This window comes from Capra hircus, chromosome 5, assembly GCF_001704415.2.
Source record: "Capra hircus breed San Clemente chromosome 5, ASM170441v1, whole genome shotgun sequence".
NCBI classification, from domain to species: domain Eukaryota; kingdom Metazoa; phylum Chordata; class Mammalia; order Artiodactyla; family Bovidae; genus Capra; species Capra hircus.
Window position 1 is genome coordinate 112,658,935 of NC_030812.1, and position 26,022 is coordinate 112,684,956.

Below are 26,022 nucleotides of genomic sequence, written 5' to 3' on the forward strand. Positions count from 1 at the left end.
GGCCATGGGACTGGGAGCCTGCCCTGACCCCGGTTGTGTCACGGAGGCTGCCTGGGGCTGCAACTGGAAGCTGGTGACTGCCAGGGGCAGCGGGCAGCCTCGATGGGCTCAGCGCCTCCTCAGAAGCAGAGAGCAGGGCCCACCTCACTTGCAGCATGTTTGGAGCTGGGCAGTTCTTTGCAGACGATGCCAGTGAAGTGGGCCTGACACACAGCAGGTGCTCAGGACGTTTTCGAAGCAGCTGGGGCCATGAGTGGTCTCTGGTCTGGTCTTGCTGTCTGGGCCCCGGGGAGGGGGAGGGAAGTGCCAGCCTGCTGCCCATGCTGGGGGCACCAAGGCCACACAGAAGCAGGTTGGAGGGAGGGAAGCACCCTGAGGTGCCTCGACTCCCTGGCCTCTAGCTTGGCAGGGACAGTGGAGCGGGGACACGGGCCCTGGGCAGTGCTCTTGCACCTGGGGTCTTGCCTGGCTCCAGACGCCAGTGAAGACACGTCCACCAGCTGGTGTGAGTGGGAGGCACATGCATGGCACAGAGATGGTCATAATCACGAGATCAACTGTTTATTGATTTTTTTTTCTAAAATACTATACGTTTAAAGAAACTCCTAAACTGAAAAGACTTGACAATTTTTGGTACATCTGTAGCAAAGGAATGAGGATTCTGCTGGTAAGTTTCCAGGACAGACAGACACACATCCACTTTCAAGCGAGCTATCGAGCTCACTGGGAACACTGAGTAAAATGCATAGCTTGTGATGGCGGCAGCCATTTCTCCCATGTCCGAGTCACACAGAGGAAAGGTTTGCCCTCCCTCGCCGGCCCCATGGTTACAGGGCAGCTTCCTGCCCCCAGCCCGTCGGCTCCCTGATGGCTGCAGGGTGCTCAGAAGAGACCCTTGTGCTGTGGGGTGGGACCCAGCTTTTCTTTGCTCACGAGGAACGCGGATGACAGTGAGATCTGCAGCTGCCTGCAAAGACTCGGGAGTTTTGTACAGTGTCTGCTACAGAGGACGAAGGCTAGCTGGGCTGAGGACACTGGGCTCCCAGCTTGCCAGCGAGGAAAGGCTTCCCGACAGCAGGCTCCGCTGGGCCCAGCCAACCAGCCAGGCCTACGCCCGGATGGTCTTCAAGCAGTTTACAAATTGAAGCCACTGTCAAAAGCCGTTCAATCTCATGAACACAGTAGACGAGCTCTTTAGATTCTCTGAATATCAAATAGTATATACAGATATACACCAAGACGTGACAGTCTAATATAGAGCATCTTAACTTTAGATGCGTTCACTTGAAACGTTAGTCTTACATTTTAACCTTTCAAAAATCACTGATAAAATTGTTAATTTGCAAGAGTAAAGCTTTAAGCACAAACAGAGTGAAAATAGATTTTAAATATGGCGACTTTAGAGAGGACTACATAAGGTTATTTGCAAAACTCACATTTGGACACCCCAAATGCAGAGAGCATTCACCTTGGAAACCCAACCACGTGTTCCCAGCTTTCCACTGCAATCTCTTGCCTCAAACATGGTCTGTCCAGCCTGCTGGCTCTCACCCCAGGCAGTGGCATGGGTGATTCACAGAACAGCATGGAACAGAGACACTGCCTCAAGACTACTGGGGGACATCGACCTATGTCATAATTTAAGTATAAATGAACGCAAAAATGGGAATATAAAAAAGTAACTGTACACAGCCTTTAAATTAAAAACCTAAAAGTGTTCACTCAGAAAATGGCATGTAAGTTTGTTCATTTAAGTTTTAGCAGGTGATGGGGCTTGTCACAGAAAGGAATCAGTAGAGCAAGGATTAGTGGATCCCACCGTTACCATCAATGTGGAGGAGAGGAGGAAAGACAAGGTCAAGAATACACGGATCCATAATAAGCCAACACACAGCGTGGGGGGCGGTGGGGGGGGGTGGGTGGGCGGTGATTCCTATTGTCCTGCAGCTTCCTGTGATCGGCTCTCTCCATTTGCACTGTGGAAAGGGGGCCAAGTTCCAGGTGAAATGACCAGCTTGTCTGCCTTCAAGAGACACCATAAAGCCAAGAGCAATGGAACCATCATCTTTTGCAGGAAGAGGAGTGGATGCCCACACGGCTGGCTGGAGGGGCCGCTGCCTGGGGCCAACGGCTAACAGAGCTGCTGGACCTCCGCTCCGTCCCTCCGCCAGCCAGCCCACCAGCCCGTCACTGGATCGCTTCGACGTAATTCGCGGGGTACAGGCCGACCTGTCCGCTGTCCAAGCGCCCCTTGCACCAGCCCTGCTCGTCTTCATCCTCTATCTTGGTCAGCTCGTCCCCTGCAAGACAAAAAGGGAGCGGTCTTGGTGAGCCCTCAACCTGGGCCCACTGAGGGTCTCTAATGTGGGTGGGAGGTGCAGGCATTCTCCTGGTGGGATGAGGGCCTGGCTCTTTCTCTACTAAGTTGCGTCTGAAGTTGTGTATCCAGTGGGGGGTGGCTCTGAGAGATTAAAGACCCCCATCTCTCATACAGTGCCCCTCAAGCATGCCGGTCTCAGTTGCCCGAGAAGCTCCTGCAGAGACTGCAGGATTTTGCCCTCTGACTGCTCCAGGCAGGTCCGAGGCCCTGTCCCACTGGGTCTGTGCCACCCCTGCAGCCCTTCCCCCTGGCCTGGCCCACACGGTCTTCTCGAATCTCCTCCAGCACTGCTGCCGTGGTCTCCATGCCTTCCTTTAGTCTGTGTCTAGACTGCAGCTGTGGGAGGCGTGGGGGCCCGTTCTTCTCTTCCCAGCACCAAGCTCAGAGCATCTGTCCTCTGACTTGAAGAAACCAAGCTTTTCCAGCACCCAGAGCGTGCTGGCATGGTCCTGGACTCTCCCCGCAGCTCTGGGTGCCACTGCAGTCTGACTGAGCCTCTGTTTACTCAAGCAAGGAGGAGCCTCTACTTCGCACCAAGGCCCTGGGAGGTGGAGGGGATACGGAGATGAGAGAGGGACAGAAGGAGCCTGGGCTCTCAAGGAGACAGGCTCTCAAGGAGACAGGACAAGGACGGCACGTGTAATCAGGCCTGGCATTCTCCTGTTCAGGGTGGCCAGAGCAGCCCAGAGCCAGGGGACCGGAAGGAGTGGCCTGGTGCCCAGCCCGCAGGGACAGCTCTGAGAACTGGCGGAAGACGGGCCTGCGGAGGTGTCTTTATTGGTCAGTTCGCAGCTTTGTGTCTCTCATTGGTGTTTGGCCCACTTTTCAGGCTTAGCTGCACTGGTTTCCTCCGGCAGTTATGTCTCATTTAGCACCATTCCCCCGACTCCTCATTCTGTGCGCAGCGGCACTGACTCAGAGGCCCGCGGGGCCACACCCGGGGGTCCCAGAGCTGCTGGGAGACTGAGCAGCACTGTGAGGACTAGGGGCGAAAGCACGGAAGGACCCGGGTAGGCGCCAGCGCGCAGCGAGCACCTGGTCCCTGTGCTGCCCTCCCTGACTCTCACGAGAGGCGGCTCTCTGCCCGCCGCTGGGGACCCACTTCGTTAGCACCGCTGCTCCTGCGATGCAGGAGGCCGCAGGGTGGGCATCACAAGTGGGAAACCCCCTCTCCTCCCACCCTGGGGGCTTCCTGTGCTCCAGCAGGGCCGACACGGAAGCCTGGTATCTCTTTCTCATCTGGCCTCACAGGGCGAGCCTCCCAGGAGCAGACGGGCAGCAGCTCTGAGAGGGGGGCATGTGGTGGGAAGCTCACCAGGTGGAGACCCTAGGCTCCGCAGGCGCAGAGAAGCGGGGAGCAGCCAGGGCACGCTCGAGACAGGAGGAAGTGGTGTGGCTGGGAACTAATGTGACCTCAGGGGGGTGGGGGGAAGAAAATTACACAGAAAACAGACAAAACTAACTGGAACCTGCCAAATCGTAAAAATGTAAACTGGTGATTAGAAAGATTCACTTCAGTTTCCGTTTGATAATGAGACATTTTAAATCTATAAAATTGCTGACAAGTCCAAAAGATAAGATTTAGAGGGAACTCCCTGGGGGTCCAGTGTTTAGGACTCAGTGCTTTCACTGCTGGGCCCAGGTTCAATCCCTCACAGGGGAACTACAAGCCTGCAAGCCACATAACAGGGCCCAACTTAAAAAAAAAAAAATTCAGAAAGAATAAAAAATTAAAAGTCAATCAATCAACAAAGGAAACAAAGCAGGGGGGAAGCAACCCCAGTCAGGAACGTAGGGAGACCCAGGGGAGTTGCCTGCTGGTCCAGCGGTGGGGAGTCCATGCTTCCACTACAGAGGGGCATGGGTTTGATCCCTGGTTGGGCAATTAAACTGCCTCTTGAGAAATCTGTATGCAGGTCAGGAAGCAACAGTTAGAACTGGACATGGAACAACAGACTGGTTTCAAATAGGAAAAGGAGTCCATCAAAGCTGTATATTGTCACCCTGCTTATTTAACTTCTATGCAGAGTTCATCAAGAGAAACGCTGGACTGGAAGAAACACAAGCTGGAATCAAGATTGCAGGGAGAAATATTAATAATCTCAGATATGCAGATGACACCACCCTTATGGCAGAAAGTGAAGAGGAACTAAAAAGCCTCTTGATGAAAGTAAAAGTGGAGAGTGAAAAAGTTGGCTTAAAGCTCAACATTCAGAAACCAAAGATCATGGCATCCGGTCCCATCACTTCATGGGAAATAGATGGGGAAACAGTGGAAACAGCATCAGACTTTATTTTTTTGGGCTCCAAAATCACTGCAGATGCTGATTGCAGCCATGAAATTAAAAGACGCTTACTCCTTGGAAGAAAAGTTATGACCAACCTAGATAGCATATTCAAATGCAGAGACATTACTTTGCCGACCAAGGTCCATCTAGCCAAGGCTATGGTTTTTCCAGTAGTCATGTATGGATGTGAGAGTTGGACTGTGAAGAAGGCTGAGCACCGAAGAATTGATGCTTTTGAACTGTGGTGTTGGAGAAGACTCTTGAGAGTCCCTTGGACAGCAAGGAGATCCAACCAGTCCATTCTGAAGGAGATCAACCCTGGGATTTCTTTGGAAGGAATGATGCTAAGGCTGAAACTCCAGTACTTTGGCCACCTCATGCAAAGAGTTGACTCATTGGAAAAGACTCTGATGCTGGGAGGGACTGGGGGCAGGAGGAGAAGGGGACGACCGAGGATGAAATGGCTGGATGGGATCACCGACTCGATGGACATGAGTCTGAGTGAACTCCAGGAGTTGGTGATGGACGGGGAGGCCTGGCGTGCTGCGATTCATGGGGTCGCAAAGAGTCGGACACGACTGGACGACTGAACTGCACTGAACTGGGCAATTGAGAGCCTGAGAGCCACAAGGCATGTCCCCTCCCCCCCAAAAAAACAAACTGACAAAGGTGTTTAAAGACACATGAGAACTTCCCACAAGCAGCCAGAGTCACCCTATGACCAGCTCTGGGGTGGAGTGGGTAGCTGGCTACTTTCTGAGAGCTGAGAGAAGGCCGCCGTCAGACACAGCTCTCAGCCAGGGTGGGCAGGAGGTCGGATGCAGGGTCTGCCCCAGAGATGGGGAGTGCAGGGCACACTTCAGCCTGCGCTGGCCGAGTCAGGGCCCAGCAACCCCTGCAGTGGAGGGCTAGGGGTGATGCTGGATCTGGGGTGGCTCTGAGGAGGGGCAAGGCGGAAGAAAGAACCCTGGTTCCCTTCCAGCCTGTCTAGAGCCGGGCTGACCAAACCTCTGGGGATAGGCTCTAAGACAGTGCTCTTCAGACAGAGGGTGCAGCTGGCATTAAATAGAAACCAGGACAGAAAATTTCCACACACAGAGCTCATATGATCAGGATCCAGGCTGTTTCATAAAACCTGGGTTTCAGCTACTGGCAACAAAGTTGGCTACTGTGTTGGTGGCAGGGCTGCAGGGAAGGGTAGAAGGCAAAGCCCCGAGAAGAGGCTCTGGGGGCCATGGGGATGCTGCCACTGTGCTAGGGCCCCCTCTGCCCACTGTGGGCCTCTGGAGAAAGGTTTCCCTGGGGACTCGCAGGCACTGTTTCCAGGGAGCCTGCGGGGTAGCCGGATGGCCTGGATCTGTGTCTTTTATGCGCAGGCCTTAGCCTGGCTGGGGTAGCATCTTGGGCAAAGGCACGGGGCACCTCGCTGTCTTCTAACCTTTGGTGTTGAGCATCTGCCATGTTTGAATGGAAGGTGGGATGGGGCGGGGAACACACAAATGGAACTAGACCTAAAGAAAGCAGGCTGGGACCTCCCTGCTGGTGCAGCGGGTAAGAATCCACCTGCCAGTGCCGGGGACACGGGTTAGATCCTCAGTCCGGGAAGACTCCACATGCCGTGGAGCACCTAAGCCCCTGCACCGCAACTACTGAGCCCAGGCTCCAGAGCCTGGAAGTCGTAGGTGCTGAAGCCTGCACACTTGGAGCCTACGCTGCGCGACAAGAGAAGCCACCGCAGAGCAGCCCCTGCTTGCTGCCAACAGAGAGGCCTGTGCATAGCAATGAAGACCCAGCGTAGCCTGACGGACGGACAGGCTGGAAGCAGTGGCCCCAGAGGCCAGCCGGGCGCCCACCTACCGGCCTTGAAGCTCAGCTCGTCGTGCTCCTGCCCTTCATAGTCGTAAAGGGCCCGGACCCGCACTTCCGTCCCCGAGGGGGTGTCCTCGTCAAAGGGATTGGAGTCCCCGTTGGCATCCGTGGAGGAGAATGGGTTGTTAGACTCATCGTCTGACCAGTCCGTGGGGTAGCTCTGGGTCTTCTCGTAGCTGCTCACGCTGCAAGAAAGGGTTGACCCAGTGGTCCTGAGTGTGGGGCTGGCAGAGGCCTGAGGCCCTGCTCGGAGCCTCAGACCCCACCTGGGGAGACCGGGGAGCCCTTGGGCTGGGCTGGCACTCCTTCTGCAGAGTGCGGGCCCCTCAGCAGCACCCGTGTTCCTGTGCTCATAGGCTGGACCTTGACGAGGGTTAACACAGGGCAGAGAAAAAGCAACCACAGACTGTTAACTGGTGCCTCCCTCCCTGAGAAATCGAGAAGCCAGAGACCATCCACCAGCCGGGCTGCCTCCTGCAGGCCTCATGCATTGCCCTGAGTGCCGAGGGGGCAAGACCTTGGACAGAGAGAGAGGAGAGAGCGCGCGAGGGAGACGGAAGCCAGAGGGAAACGTTTGTTCACCAACTTTTTGGCCTTAATGTCTTCCTTCTCACTGACGGTGCTCCCCGTGTCGTCCTCATCCTCGAAGGGATTGTAGCTGGACAGTGACTGCGCTGACCGTTCGGGGTTGCCCGGGACACTAAGGTCACTACGGGGAGAGAGAGAGCTTTCAGGGGACCCCAACTCGGCAGCCCCCACAGTCTTGGGTGCTCCCAGCTGCAAGATCACAGGGCCAGGATTTGAAGGGACAAACCAGCTCCCTGTCAAATGGGAGGAGTATGTTTTTGGAGCAGAAAGAATGTTTTAGTGAAACACTTAGCAACACTTTGGCTCTTGAATGCGCTTAAAGCGTCTAAGAAAGAACAAGACTTGCATTTTCCCTCCTTGTGTCTAAACACAGTCTGTCCTAAACAGAAGCCCTGCATGTGTGCAGGCTGTTGCTGGAGCACAGGTGCGTCTGGGCTCAGGGCTTCTCTCTGCAGTCCTCCACCTGGCCCTCTGAGGAGGGCCAGCAGGCCGACAGCCTGTGGGGCTCAGCCTGGGGCTCTCCAGACCTCACAGCCCCTAGCGCCCTCTCCTTCTGATGACAAAAGGATCCAATAGCCTCCTTCCTGGGTCTTCTGGGTCTGCAACTTCCAAAATCAGAACCAAAGCCTGTTGAATAATCCTTTCCAGGAAGAAAGGAAGGACCCCTTCTGTGCTCCAGAGAGAGAGAAAACCCCGTCTGCTAACTGCCTACTGTGTGCCAGGCCCAGAGGGGACCAAAGAGAACTCTGACTGCAGCCTAGCCTGAGTGAAGACAGCAGGTGACGAAATGCAGTGACTACAGGTACTGAGCAGAGAACAAGACGGTAACGAGATAAGACAGGCCTGGAAAGCCTGGGGACCCCGCTGTAGACTCTGCGCAGGCAGGCCCGGCCACTAGGCGGCAGGCCAGGGCTGCCCGGGCCAGCACCACTTCTTGTCTCCTAGTCGGTCAGCATGGAGCCGGCATGCGAAGTGCTGGGTGGGTGGCTTAGCCAGGGTGGGGAGGGGAGGAGAGGACACGCCTCAGATGCCACCAGAGGGACCCCCCAGTGGCCAGCCACTGCCACACAGGTTTCAGGCCTGGCCAGGGGCACTGGGCCTATGCCTGCCTGCTGCCTGCATCTGGGCCACATGTCTGAGACCCCCAGACCCTAATCCCTCCTTGGCACCTCTCTCCAGCTGACCTTCTGACAGGGGGTTGGTGCTGGGCAGCTGAATGTGTGCAGCAGCCCTGGCTGGTATGGACCACCCTACCCCCGCCCCTAGGTGCTGCCTGACCCCTGGCACGCGCTCATATCCTGCAGTCACTTAGCCAAGCCCACCTGCCCAGGCACTGGCACAGCAGCTGAGTGACGAGCAGCCACATCAACCCAGGGAGCGCGGGTGGGGGCTTCAGTGCACAGGAACACAGAAGGCCCCTGGAACCGTGCCGACCCTCCCCAGGAGGCCTGGAGCCTGAGGTGTGTTAAAACTCAGCAGGGTATGGAGGCCTTGGGGCCCCGGGGGCGGCCTCGGCTCTGAGGAGGACAGTAACGCTCATCTGCTGGGAACTCTGACCCTCCTTGAGCCGAGGACCTCAGTGCCCCCTGTTCGATCCAAACTCAGAATAACCAACGCTCTCAGCAGGGGTAATTTGAAGAAGGGGGCACTGGACAATGAGTGCCCCACCCTCGAATCAGGCACCTGCCTACGGCACAGGAAAGTAAGTACAAACCTGGCCAAGGTCCCTGACTCCACGTGAAGGACGCCCCCAGTCACCTCCACCTGCCCGTGTGCACTGCTGGGTGTGTGCAATGGACAGCCCTGCATCAGTTCTTTCCGTCACAAGGGGCCCAAAGTGCGCTGTGGCAAAGGCTCCTTCTCCGGATCTTTCTGCAGCTCTGGCACTGAGTGAAATGAAGATTCTCCCAAGAGAGGCCCTTGGCTGCTGCCCAGCAGAGCATCTGGAAAGATGCCCCGGGGTTCCCTGCAGGGCCCCTTTGGGGAGTCTCCCTGGGTAGGGGCATTCCAGCCCTGGCAGAGGACTTGGGGCCTTGCCAGGGACGGAGGTGCCCAGTGCCCACCTGCTGGGCTTGTTCTGCGAAGCCTGGTCACCAGTCTGGTTGATGCCCATGAGGGTCACACCATCAGCATTCTTCTTCTTCTCTTTCCGGCTGAGAGTTCGATTCAGGTCCGCAGACCACTCCTGAGCAACAGGCACCGGGGGAGACAAGTCAGGAAGTTCATTTGTCTGAGGCCACACGAGCCTAACGCCACAGCCACGAGCTGCTGGCTGGCCCCACGCAGTGTGGCGCCTCACCGCACTGTGTCTGCTCTCTCTGCCTCCCAGCGACCCCAGGCCCGTGACGCCAACCACTGGCCCTCCTCGCCACACAAGGTGGGCACTCCTCGGGGGCCCAGCCTCCAGGGGCAGACAGCTGGTGAGAACACTGGGGCCAACACTCAGGGGTCCTGCATTCCAGTCCCAGGTGTCCTCCCCATCCAATCCCACCCCAGCCCTGTGGCACTCAGCCTCCAGACTCCCAGGCCTTGCCAAGTTTCCTCATGCTTCCAAAGCAGACAGAGTCCCTCTGAGGGGCTGGCATGCAGTGCTAAAGACCCTCCCATCCATCTCTTGACTGACGTTCCCAGTGAGGCAAAAGAGCTGGGTGCAGGACCTGAGCCAGCCTGTGACTCGGGAAGCGGGCCCTGGGTGCACACAGAATCAGGTGCAGGGGCTTCCGCACCCTGGGGACCCTGAGGAGTGGCACTCGCCCAGCCAGGGCTGTCCTCTCCCACCTGAACAGCGTGTGGGGCAACAAAGCACACAGCTTATGTCTCTGAAGGCTCACTGTTCCCAGCATGTGAACAGGCTTTCATCAACTGTTCTAGAAACGGGGAGAACAGCACGTGTGTGTACACATGTGATGAATTCTCCCCCCCCACCCCCGGCCAACTTTACCCATTATCAAATCACTTTATCTGAATTAATATTTGGGATGACCGAGCCCACAGCTGTGCTCACATGTAGTTATAGAAGCCACCTTAAAAACATCAAGTCTAACTGCCAATTTGTCCCTTGAGGAAACCGAGGCCCAGAAAGAAAAGTGACTTGCCCACGTACAGTTGGTGGCAGACTTAGGCCCCCAATTCCAAGCTGAAGTCACCTATTTTCTTAACTGAAATAAGCTGACTGAGAACTCGATTGGAATTCAGAGTCTCCATAGCGACCTTCTGAATATAAACCTGTCCTGACAGGGTGGCTTCCAAGGGCCAGTGCGATCAATAGCTGGCCGACCGTGAAGGGAAGGGCCTGCTGTTAACGTGGACAACCACAGCCCGGGCCACACTGCGGCCTTGGTTCTTTAACCAGCACATGCTGTCAGACCAGGCCGTGGATGCCACACACAGACCCACAGGGGCTGACCACACCGCAGGAGGTTTGGAATTCAACAAGTTAACCATAAAATAGGAACTTACTTCATCCTTGTGGCATGGAAAATAAAAACAAATCATTCCATTAGAGAAAGTCCAGTAGAGCCCTGTGAGAGCTGCAGGTGTGTGCCACATGCAGGCATGCGTTTCCAGTTCAAGGGGCCCACAGAGAAAAGCCACCATGGGCCCTGGTCAGGATACCCATGACAGCAAGACTGCCTGTCAAGTGTTCCTTTCCAGACCATTCTATTCCTGGGTAGGGACCTGCAGTCCTAAGGGAATCAAGGCTTGGAGGGGTGCATATCACAAGGGGTCTCTAGAACCCAGGGGTGCACACCAGTACCCTCACCAGGGGGAGGAGAAGTGGGGCTGTGCATTTTCCTCCAGAACCACTTCCACTCTGCTCTTGGCCCCTGTTGGGGGCAGGGGGAGGGCTCAGTTGTAGGGACCCACATCATCACATGGAAAAGCTTTCTTGAGAAGCTCCAGAAAAAAGGCACTGGTATGAGGGCTGAAAAGATGCCAAGCTACGATGGGGCTAGACGAAGTTCTGTGTGGGGGCAACAAAGCACACAGCTTATGTCTCTGAAGGCTCACTGTTCCCAGCATGTGAACAGGCTTTCATCAACTGGGACAAGACCCAGTATGGACCAGGCCACTGAAGCCCCGGCCACAGAGAAGATGGGTACCACTGTCATCCCCATATTACACATGGGGCAACTGAGGCACAACCAGGGCAAAGGACCTGCTCAGCATCCCACAGCGAGGAGGTGGTGAGGCAGGTCTGAATGCAGCCTGGGCTCTGGCCGTGATGAGTCAGAGGAAGCCAGGTGGCTGGAGCCCAGCGCAGAGGGGTTGCCTCAGCCCCTCCCGGGGAAGGCAGCTGCGGTGGCCCTGTGGAGCTTCCCCAGCCCCTGATTTACCATGATGTAGGGAGAGCCCTGTCCCCCAGAGGGCAGGGTCCTAGGACTGTGGCCACTGCCTTCTCTGTGACCTTCAGGGGCCCATGTACTGGGAACTCAATTGGCAGACTGGAAGAGTCCTGAGGGCTCTAGAACCTTGAATTTGTGTGTAAAAACACTGGATAGCTTGAACCCATGAAAATGAGAAAAGCTAATCCCGCACCAAAGCTGACTGAGTTTATGTAAGGAAATAAGAAAAGGACCCTCTGTGTAAGAACATACACTCTGAGACCGTGCCTGCTCCCGCCCTGGGCCAGCGGCTTCTGAGCTGGTGTCCCCGGCACTCCAGGTCTGGAGCACTGTGGCCACTCCTTCCCTGGCCATCCTGCAGGGCTGAGCAGGGGCCACCAGGGCCTCTCCACAAAGGGAATGCCGAGGGTCAACAGGGGACCGTCACAGTTCTCACAAAGAACATAACTGCACCTTTGCCAGAGACTCAGAAGGCCCCTCAGCAGTGCCCAAAGCCCCTTGGAACGCTAAACATCCGCTTGGTCTCTAAGGTGGCCGTGTGCAAACGCTGCCATGTCAACAGGGCACAGGCCAACTCTGAGCTGGAAGGAGAAAGTGCAGCACTCGGCGCTGTGGGCCCAGGTCCCACCCAGGCCAGCGGGTCCTCCTACCTCAAACTGGGGCCAGTTCATGGACATGCCTGGCCCGTGATTGGCTCTGAACCACCTCAGGTCCTCCACTGCATCAGCGGCTTTGATGCTCTGCTCCAGGTCACGGTAAACGTTTTTGTAGCTAAATCAGAGAGAAAAGCATGACTCTTTTGGAAGGCCACCAGTCAGCCTTGGCCAGGGCCTGCCCAGAGTCGGCATCAAGGCCTGCAGCCACATCAGGTTCGGCGCCACAGTGCAGATCAGATGCCTGCCCTGGTGCGCTGGACAGTCATCTGGCCATGATGCACACAAAAGGGGAAAAATGACAGCCGTGGCGTAGAAGCCACAGCTTCAGGTTCTGACAAATCAAACCAGGAGTCAATAACCTGGCTTTGTTCTGCGTCAGATAATATAAAAGGTGCTGGCATCTAGGCCACAAGGGCCCCAGTCTGCGGTGGTTCCATTTCACCAGGTCTGCAACTGAGTGTCAGGAAAGTCGCTCCTCACCCCTTCAGAAAAGCTGGTAGGTTTACATTCAGCAAGTGAAGACTGGCCAGTGCTGTGGGGGCTGCACATGCCGTCGGTCAGCTGGGGGAACTCCTGCTTCTGCTCCACAGCCCAGAGCAGCTCGCCTCCCTAGGAAGCTGCCCGTGAGGGACAGGACCACCACGCTGGGTCTCGGAGCTCTCGCTTCTCGTCTGTGTGGCCGGGAGTCATTCCCCCTCTTGGGGTCTGTGCCCACTCTGTCCAGTGTGCACAACCCACCTGTTATGGGGTGAGCCATGTCTTCCAAAAAAGATACTGCTGGTGTCACCCCAGGGGTCTCAGGATGAGAGCTTGTTGGGAAATGGGGTCTTTACAGAGGTAATCTGTAAATTAAAAAACCCACCTTTTTATAAAAAGGGGGAAACTGGGACACAGGGACAGAGAGGGGACGATGTGAAGACCCAGAAGATGGCTGTGTGCCTGGAGGGATGCGTCTGCAAGTCAGGGAAGGACCCTCCCCTAGACCAGAGCCGCCAGAGGGAGCGAAGCCCGCTGACACCTTGGTTTCAGAACTACAAGAGAATAAATTTCTGTTGTTGTAGGCTGCCCAGGTATCAGTATTTTACGGTGGCGGCCCTAGGACACTATTAGGCCATCTGCTCCTCAGGGTGGCTTGGAGGACTAAGTGAGGCAAGGCAGTTACTCCACACAGAGGAGCCAGGTGGCCCCACCCTGCCTCTGCCTGCAGGGCAGCCTTGGGCAAGTGACCAAACCAGGCCTAGCCTCCACTTCCTCATCACTGAGATGGGGAATAATGTCACTGACTGCACAGACACTCGTAACGACTCATTAATTGTTGGCATAGCAGCTGAACAACTGAATGCTTTTCTTTTCTTATTTTTCAATATTAGGAGACAAAAAGAAGGTAATTCCCTGTTGACAACAAGCTCTGACTTGTAGGTCATTTCTAAACGGCTCGGCTGTGTGGATGACACGTTGAGGCCCGGGGTTAGCACAGACCTCTGCCCTGATGAAGGTGTCATGGGACCAAAGATGAGGAAAGTGGGGTAGAAATATCATGGCCTTGTGTCTCCATTCAGCAGTGAGGCTCGCGGACTGTGCTGCCCAAGGCCCCGAGGCCCTGGAAGTCCAGCAACAGGCTGGCAGGCAGCTGCTCTGGATGGGAAGGAGCTTGTGAAGGTCCTCACACTAAGGCCACCCCCGGCCTGGGTGCACCAGCTGGGGGACTACTGGACTTGCCCCCGGGTTGATTTCAAACGTGTCACTGTAGCCAGTCCAAGCTGCGGCCCTCCCTCTCTGCCCAGACGCAGAGCTCTGCACCCAGAGCTGGCAGAGCGTGGCAGGAGGCCATCAGACTTGGGCCAGCAAGCAGCCGTCCTGGATGGCAGGACCCCACAGGGCCGCAGGCGGGCTCTGAGACCACCCCCACCCCTCCCCACAGTCTGGAGAGCAGCAACCCCGAGGTCCCCGGCGAAGGACACTCACCTGGCCATGTTCGACAGATCCAGGTGCTTCTGCACCTCCAGCAGGACTTCCCGGAAGAAGCGCAGGCGCTTCTCCTCGAACTGCTGGCACTGCTCGAACACCTGCTCCATGCTCTCCATGTACTGCGGCGTGCTCTGGCCCAGCTCCTTCAGGGACTTCTCGTACTTCTCTTTGCTCTACAACAGGGGCCAGGCACGCGAGTGAAGACTCATTTCCACTCAGCCCGCTCCCCCCTGCCCGAGAGCGAGCGAGCCTGGCTCTGCACCACCCTGCCCACCTCTGGGGCATCATCTCCCTCCACCAGGTCCAAATCCATCCCAGCTAGACTACTCCTCGGGTGACAACATGAAGCCTGCCACTGTGGGTGACCCTGCACCCAAGAAGCACCCCAGTCTGTCTCCTCTGCACCTAAGTTTCTGCCTAGAGGACTCAGACCCCACATGGCTCCTGAAGGACATTCCCCTCTCCCCCAGGCTGGACTGTGAACAGTCCTCCCCACTCCCCACACAGCCAGGCCTCCCAGGCTCATCCTGAGGCCCTCTCTACCTCCAAAGGCACCCTTGGCAAAAGTGTCTCAGTCCCCTATCCCCCCTAGATTCCAAAACCTGAAGAGCACAAGCTCCAGAGTCTGACAGAACTCCAAGTTCAAGTTCCAGCCCCTCCACTTCTGAAACACAACCATACTCCTGGCATCTGCCAGGTCTCTCAGCTGGAGTAAGACCCAGAAGGCAGCCACTGGGGAAGAGGCAGTCCCTCAGAGCCAGTGACCATGCCCCTCTCGCATGGGGAAGGACTGTGCCCCGGGTCTTGCCCACAGCAGCAGGGGCTCCCCAGTTGCCTTTAAGGCAGGACCACAGGGCTCTGAGCTCCACGGAGACCTGTGCTGTGCATTTTCTGGGAGCCTCACTTTCCTTTTCAGCAAACAGAATACTTCTACTTCACAGTATCCTGATACTTAAGGTGACAGACAATGGGCACTGAGCTGCACCAAGACATTCAGACAGTCCTGGTTCCCTTTCCTCCAGCCCACGACACCACCTTCCTCCCTGATGACACCCCCCGACACACAGTTATTCCTTCCCAACTGTCCTCAAGAGGGGATTTCACCAGAAACAAACTACGAACATAGGTGTAGCCTTTTCTCGAGGGGGTTTAGGGACAGTGTGACAAGTCTAAAGTTAGCATGTTTCCCTTGCAGGGATGTGCATGAGGTCAGAAACCCACACAGTCTTCCCTGCCCCCCCCCCCCACCATGTGACTTTGACAGTGAAGGGGACCATCAGCGTGATGGAGCTTCCTACGGTGAAGGGAGGGATGGTGGGGCTGGGGTCACCCATTTATCAGTCGTTCTCACTCTCAAGACCCTGAAATGGGCTTTGACCATGGATCGGGGGTTGGCCTTTGCTCTCTGCTCTTCTGTCGCTGACGACAATACGGGGCCTTCTGAGCAGGGAGTGGCCCTCCTTGAGCTTTTGCAGGCCTCAGGCCCGGCCCTGCTGCTTCTGGAGCAGCGTCTCTGCCCCCACTTGGGGGCAGCAGTGAGGAGCTTCGTAGAGGGCACAGCTCTCTCATGGTCACACCTCTGGGTGGCCGCTCCGAGCTTCCTCCATTTCCTCCACCACAAAACAGACGTGCAGCTGCCTAATTCCCCTATTTCCCTCAGCAGCTCTTCTGAGGCTCAGGACCCCTGCTTCCCCTCTGGGCATCATGCCCTAGTCCTGAAGCTCAGTGCTCAGCTCATCTCTAACTTCACCTCTCTCTCCAAAACCAGGCTGGGACTTCCTTCTGTGGACACTGCAGGAAGAGGGCACAGGATGGGAGTGGGGCCAGGGGCCAAGCTGGGAGCTAAGGGTTCCAGAACCCTTGCTCACATCTGCCCTCCCTTCTTAGGCTCTTAAAGCTTTTTCCAGCAGCTCTCTGTCAGCAATGTCCCAAGCCCTTACTTGGCCTGACTGTCAAGCCCACCGGTCCTCACAGCCCTCCATACCAGCTCGCCCATCAGCTCCCTGCTGTTGACATTCACAAGCTAGTCCTTCCCGCCTCCTGCCTGCGGCCACCCTGGCCACCCCGCACAGGAGTCACACCCCTGCCTGCCCAGTGCTCAGTGCCGCCCTGTCCTGAGGCGGCACTCAGGGCTGTGGTGAGGTGACGGGTGATCTCACTGATGCAGCCATCTGTCCATGGATCTGACTGAGCAGTGACAAAGGCTCGTCACACGCCGGACACGTGGACGGGTGAGGCATGTGCTCTCAACATGCAAAAAAACCTGCACGATTTACCTTAAGAACATCCTGTTTGCACTTCTCTACTCTGTCTTGCAGTTTCTTAAGCTGCTCAGGGTTGAGGGACGGGTCGGCTCTGCTGTTGTTCTCGCGGGATATCGCCAGCTTCTCCTCCTTGCATGCTGCATGGTAGGCCTTCTTCGCTGCTTCAACCTACAGGGAGAAGGAGTTCCCAAACACCACATTTAAAGGTCAAAATCCTCGCTCAAGGTTACACAGACTGTGGGCAGTGCCTGTACTCTTAAGAGGACAGGGAAGATCAGGTGCAAAGCTGTGTGTCCAGCATAATCACAGCACGTTAAAACAGAGGAGTTCTTTCAGCGAATACTGACGGGGTGCCTGCTTTGTTGTCAGACACCGTCTAGGCAGAAGGAGTACAGTGCTCGACAAAGAGCCTAGCTTTCACGCAGCTCACCATCTAGCTGGGGGAGGCAGCTGCAAGAAAGAGGAAACAGTAAGGCAGTGGCTGACAAACGCCGAGGAGGAGAAGCAAGCAGGGAAGAGAGGCAGGTGCACTGGGGGGTCTGGGCTATAGCTGTACGTAGAACAGCTGGAGAAAGCCACACAGGTGACCTGCAGCGAGACTGTGACGGAGGTGTGGGCCTGAGGGAAGAGCTGGCTCAGCAGCTGGAAACCTAACACAAGAGAAGTGTAACGTTGGGAGAAAGGGTTATAGGCCACATTCCATATTTTTAACGACTGTTTTACATGAATACACACACATATCTATAGATATGGGGGGTGTATGTGTGTGTATGTGTGTAATTTAATAGATGCTTCTTAACTGAGCCAAAGTCACAGATTTCATTCTAGAGCAGAAAGCTGAGTTTGTAACCAGAGCCTCATGAGGCAGTCCGTCATCACAAATGGGACCAGAGACAAGAAAGAAGAGACAGGGGATGTGGCAAAATAGACAAGACACGGAGTAGACAAGGAAAGCCTGCTGTCACAACCCGGAGATGGAAGTCTGCTCAGGGTGACTCTGAGAGGGAGGGAGGCAGTGTGGTTCCTGAGAGAAGTCCGTGATGGGGACGGGACTGGCAGGAAGTAGGGGCACCCTTAGCAATGGGGTGGCCCAGGCTCCAGGTCTGCCTATGCTAAGGGCTGGGGTGTAGTTATGACAGTCTCTGGAGAACCAAGGCTGGGTGAGGCTTGATTTCCATTTGCTGCTTGTAAAATAATGAGTATCAGCATCATTGCAAATTTGAGAGAAAAACTCATATAAGAGAAAGAACCATTTAAAAGTTCAGGGTTGGGAGTGGCCTTGTTAGTGGTTGAGAGCATTTTTGCATGCCACCAACAGCTCTTCTAAAACTGTGCTATTCAAAATGTAGTCCACAGACCAGCAGGCACAGCATCACTTGGGAGATTATTAAAACTGAGTGTGAATAGGCCCCACTTCTGACCTCCTGACCACTATCTCTAGAGGTAGGGCCTGGGAATCTGGGTTTTAGGAAGCTTGCTTAAAAAGCACTATTCCTCAACGGTTTCATCTCAGATAACCTTTGGCAACTAGGACTTACTATTCTGACAGACCAGAAGGTTCAAGACATGGGGGTGGGAGCGGGGTGGGGGCGGGGGGAGGTGCTTCAGTTTTGAGTTCTAGGCTGTGTGTGTGGGTCTCACCCTGCTCCCAGGACAGGAAAATGGGTGGATAAGGGTTCTGTAAAAATGGCACACGAGGCACTCAGCAGGCCCCCTGCGCCTAGGCAGTGGCAGCAACACCGGGGGGGCAGGAGGACTGTCCAGGGGAAGCAGGCAGCGGGTGGGAGGGGTGCCTGCGGGCGGGGCAGGACCCTGGGGCGGATGCACCTCTTTCAGCTTCTTGGCCCAGGGCTTCTGCGCCTTCCGAAAGCCGTCCTCAGCCTCCTTGGTCTCCTTGAAGCCTCCCATCATCTGCTTGTGGAAGGCGTCCTTCTGCCAGTTCTTGATCTTCTCGAAGTCCTCGTTCATCAGCGAGGCCTTCACCTCCAGGTGCAGCTCACTCACCTTCTCCGCCTCGGTCATGACGGCCACCCAGGCCTTCTCCACCGTCCCGTACTGGGGCCCTGGCACAGAAGAGAAGCTGGTGGGTCACTTGGCACTGTGGGGCCCAGACAGGCCCTGGGAGGGGATTCCCTCTGTGAGCCCACCTCGGCACTTAGGATGGGGTTTGAGGCTGGCAGTCTGCCTGCCTGGCTGGGAGGCTTCCTTTTGGCTGTTTCAGATATTTTTCTTAGTGCTGTTCCTTTTTCAGTTCCTGGGATCAAGAAGAGAATAAGGAACTGAAGCTGGATCTGTTTTCTTTTGTTAGGGAAACTGGGGGATTACACAGATTTCCTTTTTGTAAAGACACTGAGCTCTTGAAAAACTCCAAGACGAAGTTTCTTCATCTTGGAAGTTTTGATTTGCTTGAGGCTGGCCTTTGAAGGAGGGCATTCTGAAGTGAACTGACCTCTCTGCCAGGCCAGTCTGAGCCCACCCCTCGGGCTCCTGCTGGCTCCTGGCTTCCCCTGTGTGGGACCACACGTTCCCCTGAGGCCCATTCCCTCCACGAGGAGCTGGGCCCTGGAACCAGCTTGTGGAATGAAGGCCTGAGCCCTCAGTAGAATGGAAGCCCCAGGCTGGGGAAGGAGAGGACGAGACAGGAATCTGGCTGGCTCTGGCCTGGATGGAGCTCTCCAGACAGCAGGGAGGGTTGCCTGGGTCACCTCAGTCACTGTTCTCAGGAAGGAAACTCCTAATCTGACCTGTCATTTTGCTGAGGATGTAGTTGGCCTGAGGTGACAGAGAGATGGGCTGTGACAGAAGCTGAGGATGGAACAGGAGGACACAGGGCCTGCCCTCAGGGTGCTCCCAGAGGACAATGACTGCTGGAGTGGATAATGACAAGAGACATATGGTGTGTGTGCGTGAGTAACTGTTAGCCCCTCAGGACCTCTGGCTTCTCACGTCTACAAGATGAGCAGCTCCTGGTCCTGCCGAGGGGACCAGGACCCACAAAGGTGGAAATAAAGAGTGCTTTGTGAACCTCAGGCTCTGAGTAAGCAGTATGGACACTGCTGACAGCTGGATCCTGAGAGAGGGACTCAGGCAGGTGGAAATAAAATAATGACAGCCACTGCTTCCTGGAGGAGCCGGCCCACTCCAGCCACGCCTCACCCACGCACGGCCACCCAACTCTGCACCAGGGTGCTATTCTCTGCTCCCCAGGTTGCCCATGTCAGCATCCGGGGAAAGACACGTAGTGAGTCTAGACCCCTGATGCCTGGGGGCCCCTCATCCTGGCCTAGCTTCCCCTGGTCAGCCCCTCCAAACCCACCCTGAGAAATGCTCACAAACCCACTTCTTTCCCAGGAAATCCTGTAGTCAATAAAGCTCCCCTCTACTGCTGGGAAGTGCATTCTGAATACCATCCACACATCCATGGTAGCGCTCTCACTGAGCTCTAGAATCGTCTGAGTGTTTTGCGAGAGACAGAAGGGAGGTAAAACCTGCATCGTATAATGGGTTTCCCTGGTGGCTCAGTCGGTAAAGAATCTGTCTGCAATGTAGGAGACCAGTTCAACTTTGCCGGATGTCACCACTGAGTCATGCCTGACTGGCTACTTGGCTGAACTTACAAATATGCAGTCTTGGTGCCAGAAACCATGGTGCTGAGCAGCAAGGCCCTTGACTGGACAGGAGGCTACTAGAGTCTGGGCCTCGATGGAGCTGCTCTGAGTTAACTCAGCAAGCGCAGCATGTCCTCTGCTGACAAGGACTGCCACGGGAGGCTCGGATGCTGCTGGAGGACAGGAGTCCTGTGTCCCCAGGAAAGGGGAGGAAAGCTCACTTGGCCTGTGCTGCTGGGAGAAAATCACAGCTCCCAGACTGTGAGACAAACTCCTGCCCTGATCTTCCAAGAGAGGAAACTGGCTCAGAGAGGGTGGACGGTTCGCCCCAGACGCCCCATGGTGGCCTCCCTACCCTTGTCCACAAGCTGCCTCCAGCGCCGGGCCCATTCGGTGAGCTGCTGCGCATACGCCTTCTCAATGCGTGCCCGCTCGTGCAGGCAGTTCATGAGGTCGGTGCACAGGCGGTGGCCATCGTCGATCCGCCGCACCGTCCGCTTGTAGTTCCCGACCTAGCAGACAGAGCCACGCTGTGAGCGCCAGACCTCCACGCCGGCCAGCTTTTGAGTGCTTGCGCCCCTCCCACTTCAAAGGCCCCCTGCATTGTTAGATGACAAGCTACCACTGGCAGGAGCAGACAAAACCGAGATTCGGAGCTTCTGCATGGCCCATGGGCCAAGGGAGGGAAGCAGACCAGCGTGAGAAGGGTTGTGCGGGAGGGAAGTGAGGGGCTGAGGGCACCCAAGGGGGATCTCACAGACTGAGGGACAGGGACAGCTTCCCAAAGTAGGGAATGTCTAACTAGAAAGATGAAAAACAACAATAGAAACAATTTTTTAGTAGCTCCAATTAAAGTAATTTTATAATTAACATTACAGACCCCTGGCTAAAGACCTTTAAAGCATTACTGGAATTATCAGGTTCTCAGTATTCTTGCCTGGAGAATCCCAGAGACAGAGGAGCCTGGTGGGCTGCTGTCTATGGGGTCGCACAGAGTCGGACACGACTGAAGCGACTTAGCAGCAGCAGCAGCAGCAGGTTGTCTACTGCCTTGATGTCACCATATGCTGGATTATTATTACTTTGCAATTAGAGCAACAAATACTATTTCCCACCTACTGCACCCACCACATGTCAGGCACCATAGGAGGTATTTTACACGCCAAATACTGCCTCTGCCTTAATGAGCAGCAATAACTGTCCCCATGTTAAGATGAGGACACCAAGGCTCAAGGAAGTTGCAGTTTGTCAGGACCCCACAGTAGCAGCCCTAGAGGCTGGGCTGCTGCTGAGAGTTTTCCACATGCTTCCAGGTCAGGGCTTGATGGCAAAGCTCAGACTCTATCAGCTTTGACAAGGGCCAAGGTGAGGCTTGACTACTTTTTCTCACATATGAGAGGAGAGTTAGATTATCTAAATTATAAATAACAGAAGAGTAATTGAGAAAATATTAGTGGCTAATGTGGAGTGAAACATTGAAGTGTTCCTGTGTCTCATTCCCAGAGCTGCTGCATAGAAAGGACACCATGTAGCTGATACTGAGGCCCTTGAGGAAACACAACAGGAAAATAATCTACTGTATTTGCAACCCTTTCTTCCCACTGTCTTTAAAAACCATAGTCACCTTTTTTCCAGTTTTGCAATTTCTAAAAGTCTCTGCCTGGCTGAGCACTCTCATATTTCATCTCTGTTTAGGGTCGATCTGGAAGTTCCTAGAGAACATGGAAGGCTAGTACCGACTTCCACCGAAAAGGGCACAGTCCTCTCTCTGCCGTGCACTTCTGACTTATGAACAGTTCAAACAACCTGAGTTCCTCCATCTCGTGCTGAGATAGTCAGGTGAGGAAGAGGCTACAGCGGAGCGGCAGGAAGCCCTTGCAAAAAGACAGAACACACGGAGACGGGCATCGGGAGAGCAGGAAACTGTGGCCCCTTCAGGAAAAGCTGTCTTTGAGGCCAGAGCTCTGGATAGGCTGAGATGGCTCCACTCCCATGGGAACCAGAATCCTGGGGAACAGCAGCTCACCAAGACACAGAAGCTGAACCTGAGCTTCCAACTCCATCCTTTAGTGGCCCCTTTTTAGGAAGGAGAAAGCAAGCATTTTACAACCAGTCAGAAGTGACTTCACATGTTCACTTCCCTTAAAATAGGGCCTTGCTGTCATTTTGAAATTTACAGCAGGATGAAAAACATAACCAACAAAACACAAACTTGGTATTGCTGAACTGGTGGCAAAAAGAGCTAAGATAGTGACAGCTCGCCACAGACTTGACAGCTGACATGAAGCTACGATGCAGACCTGGTTTTCATCTCACTGTTACCAACAATATTCAAATTGGCAATCAATATTAAAACACATTGGCTCCCAGAAACCTGTCCACCTCTTTGCTTTTCAAAACCCTTGGGAAAAACTTTAGGGAAAAGGAAAAGATATTTCTTAACAAGGTACACATAGGTATAGCCCTTCGCATTGGCACGTATCGCACATCTTTAAATGACAATTCTAGAAATCTGAAAAGCAGCAAGGAATGAGGAGGATGTTTATGAAAGCATGCGTTTCAGGTTTAAGTGCTGGCACTGCTGGGGCCAAGGGGACAGGGGAGTGTTCACGACAACGGGCGTCCAGACACTCCTGCGACATCTGCCTGCTGCCCTCTGCTCAAGGCAAAGGCTGCATGTGGGCTGGAGACAGGCTATCACTTTAGTCCACACACAGGGACATTCATCAGGTATCACCGTCTCCACCTCCACAGACCACACAGAAGAGGGCAATGAAGATGGTCTGACAGCATGGAGACCTGGCCCTGAGAGTTCATTAGAACCTGCACGTGGGACACAGAATGCAGGGGGACGACTAGGGACTCAGCAGGGGGCTGGGTGCAGTGGGATGCCTGGGAGATGGGGTCAGTCAGACAGTGAAAAATCCTGAGGGTCGGGCCATCATCCTGAGGGGTGCTGTGCTCAGGGAACGCTGGGGTGCGGGAGGAGGAAGCCCTGGAGGGTAGGTCTGAGTAGCCTGCTGGCTCCGGGGCACAGCAGTGGGGACCAGAGCAGGAAAGCAGGAGAAAGGAACCAGGCTGTCCTCCAGGAGGCAGGTGGGGGCGGACAGAGGCAGCAGGACTCGGCTCCCGGGCACTGCGGGTGGTGGTTCCCACAGGCTGGACTTACCAGGCCGAAGGAGCAGAACCCCTCCTGACCAGAGCTCCCCAGAAACCACGCTCCTGCCTCCCTCCACCCAACCGCCTGGTCCTGCCTGGGGCTCCCTGGAAACCCAACTTGCCCGCTGTCCTAAGTGCATCCCAGCCACTCTACCCTTCCTACCCACAGGCCCCCACTGGGGCTCTGGGCTGCCTGTATGTCTGGCTCTCCTCAGCCCCCAGGCCTGAGAACCCAGCGTCAGATGAGCCTTGGTTTATTTGGGTCAGCTAAACTGAGTCTGAGGCTGGAGTTGACAGAAACATCTGCATAATCGGGGATCAGAGCAGAGACGGTGGACTCTGCCTGAAACCCAACGGCTTGTAATTACAGGGGTGCTGGGAAGGGTGGTTCAAACAGGTTGCACCAGTTCCTCATGCCTCCTCTGGGTGTAAACAGTCTGGAGCTGACTCCCACAAGGACACTGGAGAAGGCTTGCTTCTCTTACTTCACAGCTGGTTTACCTTGGCCAGCTCCTTTCTGTAGAACACGGGTGCCAAAGGAAACAGGGAGGCTGGAGGATTTGGAAGCAGGTCAGTGAGAGCCCCCAGGATCCCAAGTGGATGCGCGGGAACGTGAACGCGGTGCACAGCTCCTGCCACCTATCCACCCCCAGTGTCGGCTCAGTTACCATGGGAATCGTGAGCCGACAGGTCAGGGGACCTATAGGGTCCCGTCACAGACATCTTCCACTTTGCTCCTTTTACCCTTCTCTTTGGTCGGTGACCATCAAGCCCATTTCCCAGACAAATTACCTGATTACAACCAAAGCTCCAGGGTGAATCCAGTGGCCCGAGAAGAGAATGGGGCAGAACACCCCAAAGCTCATGCTCTCCCACCCTGTGCTGCCTCAGCCTTGAGACTCGAACCTTCACGCCCGTGGCTCAATACCACAAAGAATCCCGGTGGAGTCTGGGGGTCCCCAGGAGCCCAAGGAAGCTTTTGGCCATCTCACTGCTGACTCGATGCACAACACGTACCCCGGGCCACCCTGCCCTCCCCTAGCCAGCCCCTCTGCCTGTGTGCAGACCAGAGCCCACAGGACACAATCCCACGCACCTTCTGACTGCGCCCTAACAGTATGGACCTTTGTCTTCCACTCACTGGGTCTCGGCACTCAATAAAAATGTGAAATGTTAAACCAGAGAGAGACTAGAAGAAAATGGAGACAAACACCCTTGTGACTTAGGGCAGCAGAGGATCCCTTAAGCAAAGTTTCAGAAGTAAAAGCCGTAAGTATACACACACACACAAATTAAGGATTTCTGTTCTGAAACCAACAACATGGACAAAGTTAACAGATTTAAATGCTGACTGCTGCTGCTGCTGCTGCTGCTAAGTCGCTTCAGTCGTGTCCGACTCTTTGCAACCCCATAGACGGCAGCCCACCAGGCTCCCCCGTCCCTGGGATTCTCCAGGCAAGAACACTGGAGTGGGTTGCCATTGCCTTCTCCAGTGCATGAAAGTGAAAAGTGAAAGTGAAGTCGCTCAGTCGTGTCTGACTCTTAGCGACCCCATGGACTGCAGCCTACCAGGCTCCTCTGTCCGTGGGATTTTCCAGGCAAGAGTACTGGAGTGGGGTGCCATTGCCTTCTCCACAAATGCTGACTACTAGTTGGCAAGTGTCAATGTTGACAAGGGACTAAAATCTGGAATATCCCAGGAAATTCTATATATTAATACAACATGAAAGAGAGGCCCCTGGGGGAGATGGGCAAAGGTGTGAAGTGGTAACTTCAGAGAGACGTGGAAGTCCGCAGGACTAATGGCCTGAGCGAGATGCTCATGCTCGTGGGACTTGGAGGAATGCCCCTGAGAGCAGCAAGACAGTTCTTTACCTCAACAGATACGCACACCGAGAGAGCGGGAAATGCCCAGTGCCGGGTGGAGCTGGGCACGCAGGACCCCTTCTGAATACACTGGTGGAAAAACAGCCTGGGGCAAGCCTGGGACAGCCAGGCAGCAATTAAGTCACTAAGCATACACTGCAGACGGAAACAGCAACCTACTCCAGTTATTCTTGCCTGGAAAATCCCAGGGACAAGGTTGCCTGCCCCCGCAGACAGGCGACACCAACTCCCTGCCACGGGGTCCTGCTGGCTGACCCACGTGGGGGCCACGTGGGCCCTTCCCAACACTGTCCCCATGCTCTGCAGCTGCAGCCTGCCCCACACAGGTCACAATGGCACGTGCAGTGCTCCCTGGCCAGCTGGACTGCAGGCCCCGTGGTAACAGGCCCCGCACAGAGGTTTCCCATCAGCGGCGGCATCATAATAGAGCACACCTATACTCTGCTAGGCAGCGAGCTCACAGCTCCACATGTCACCTCATGTAATCCTGTGACGGTCCCAGGTAGTGAGATCTTACAGAAAAGGAAACAGGTTTGAAGAAGCAAAGTCACTCATAATCATGTGGTCAAAAGGAGGCAGATCCCACCTTCCAGAAACTTCCCCAGGCTGAGGCGAGAGAGGGTGCAGAGCCCAGGCTTCCCGGGTAAATCATAGGTGATATGTCTGCTTCCAACCAGCCCTGCAGGTTCCAGGAAAGGCCACAGACGACCTTGATTTTATCCTCAGAATGCTTATGCCCTTTAACCAGTGACCCTGCAGGCCCAAGACAACTGCCCTCTCTACATCCTGGAGAGGCAGGTCCAAGAGTGAGCCAGCTGTGCCAAGCTGACTGGACACGGAAGAAAAGCTGCTGATGGTGGCCCTCCAGGCAAGAGCACAGAGTCGGAGACAAATGCTTCACCTGAAGCTGCTCCAGGATGCCCAAGGCTCCAGGATTTTCTCAGCCACCTTGAAAGACAAACCTTCAGGAATTCCTTAATTACAGGCCTGCAGAGTTGGGCTGAGTGGG

At 55.2% G+C, this 26,022-nt stretch overlaps 1 protein-coding gene across 2 annotated transcripts in view; it reads right to left on the reverse strand.

Annotated features, from left to right (window-relative positions):
- Positions 540-26,022, reverse strand: part of PACSIN2 (protein kinase C and casein kinase substrate in neurons 2) — a 112,381-nt gene continuing 86,898 nt past the window's right edge. Inside the window, exons 3-11 of one of the 2 annotated variants that reach the window (XM_018048865.1) lie at positions 20,323-20,479; positions 18,187-18,422; positions 16,372-16,527; positions 14,093-14,268; positions 12,122-12,242; positions 9,189-9,310; positions 7,124-7,246; positions 6,526-6,722; positions 540-2,300 (exon numbers count right to left, since the gene is read on the reverse strand). In XM_018048865.1, the coding sequence (XP_017904354.1) occupies positions 2,188-2,300; positions 6,526-6,722; positions 7,124-7,246; positions 9,189-9,310; positions 12,122-12,242; positions 14,093-14,268; positions 16,372-16,527; positions 18,187-18,422; positions 20,323-20,479 (1,401 nt within the window). In that variant the 3' untranslated portion in view covers positions 540-2,187. The remainder of the gene's footprint in view (positions 2,301-6,525; positions 6,723-7,123; positions 7,247-9,188; positions 9,311-12,121; positions 12,243-14,092; positions 14,269-16,371; positions 16,528-18,186; positions 18,423-20,322; positions 20,480-26,022) is intronic. The other variant, XM_018048866.1, reaches the window with a different exon arrangement.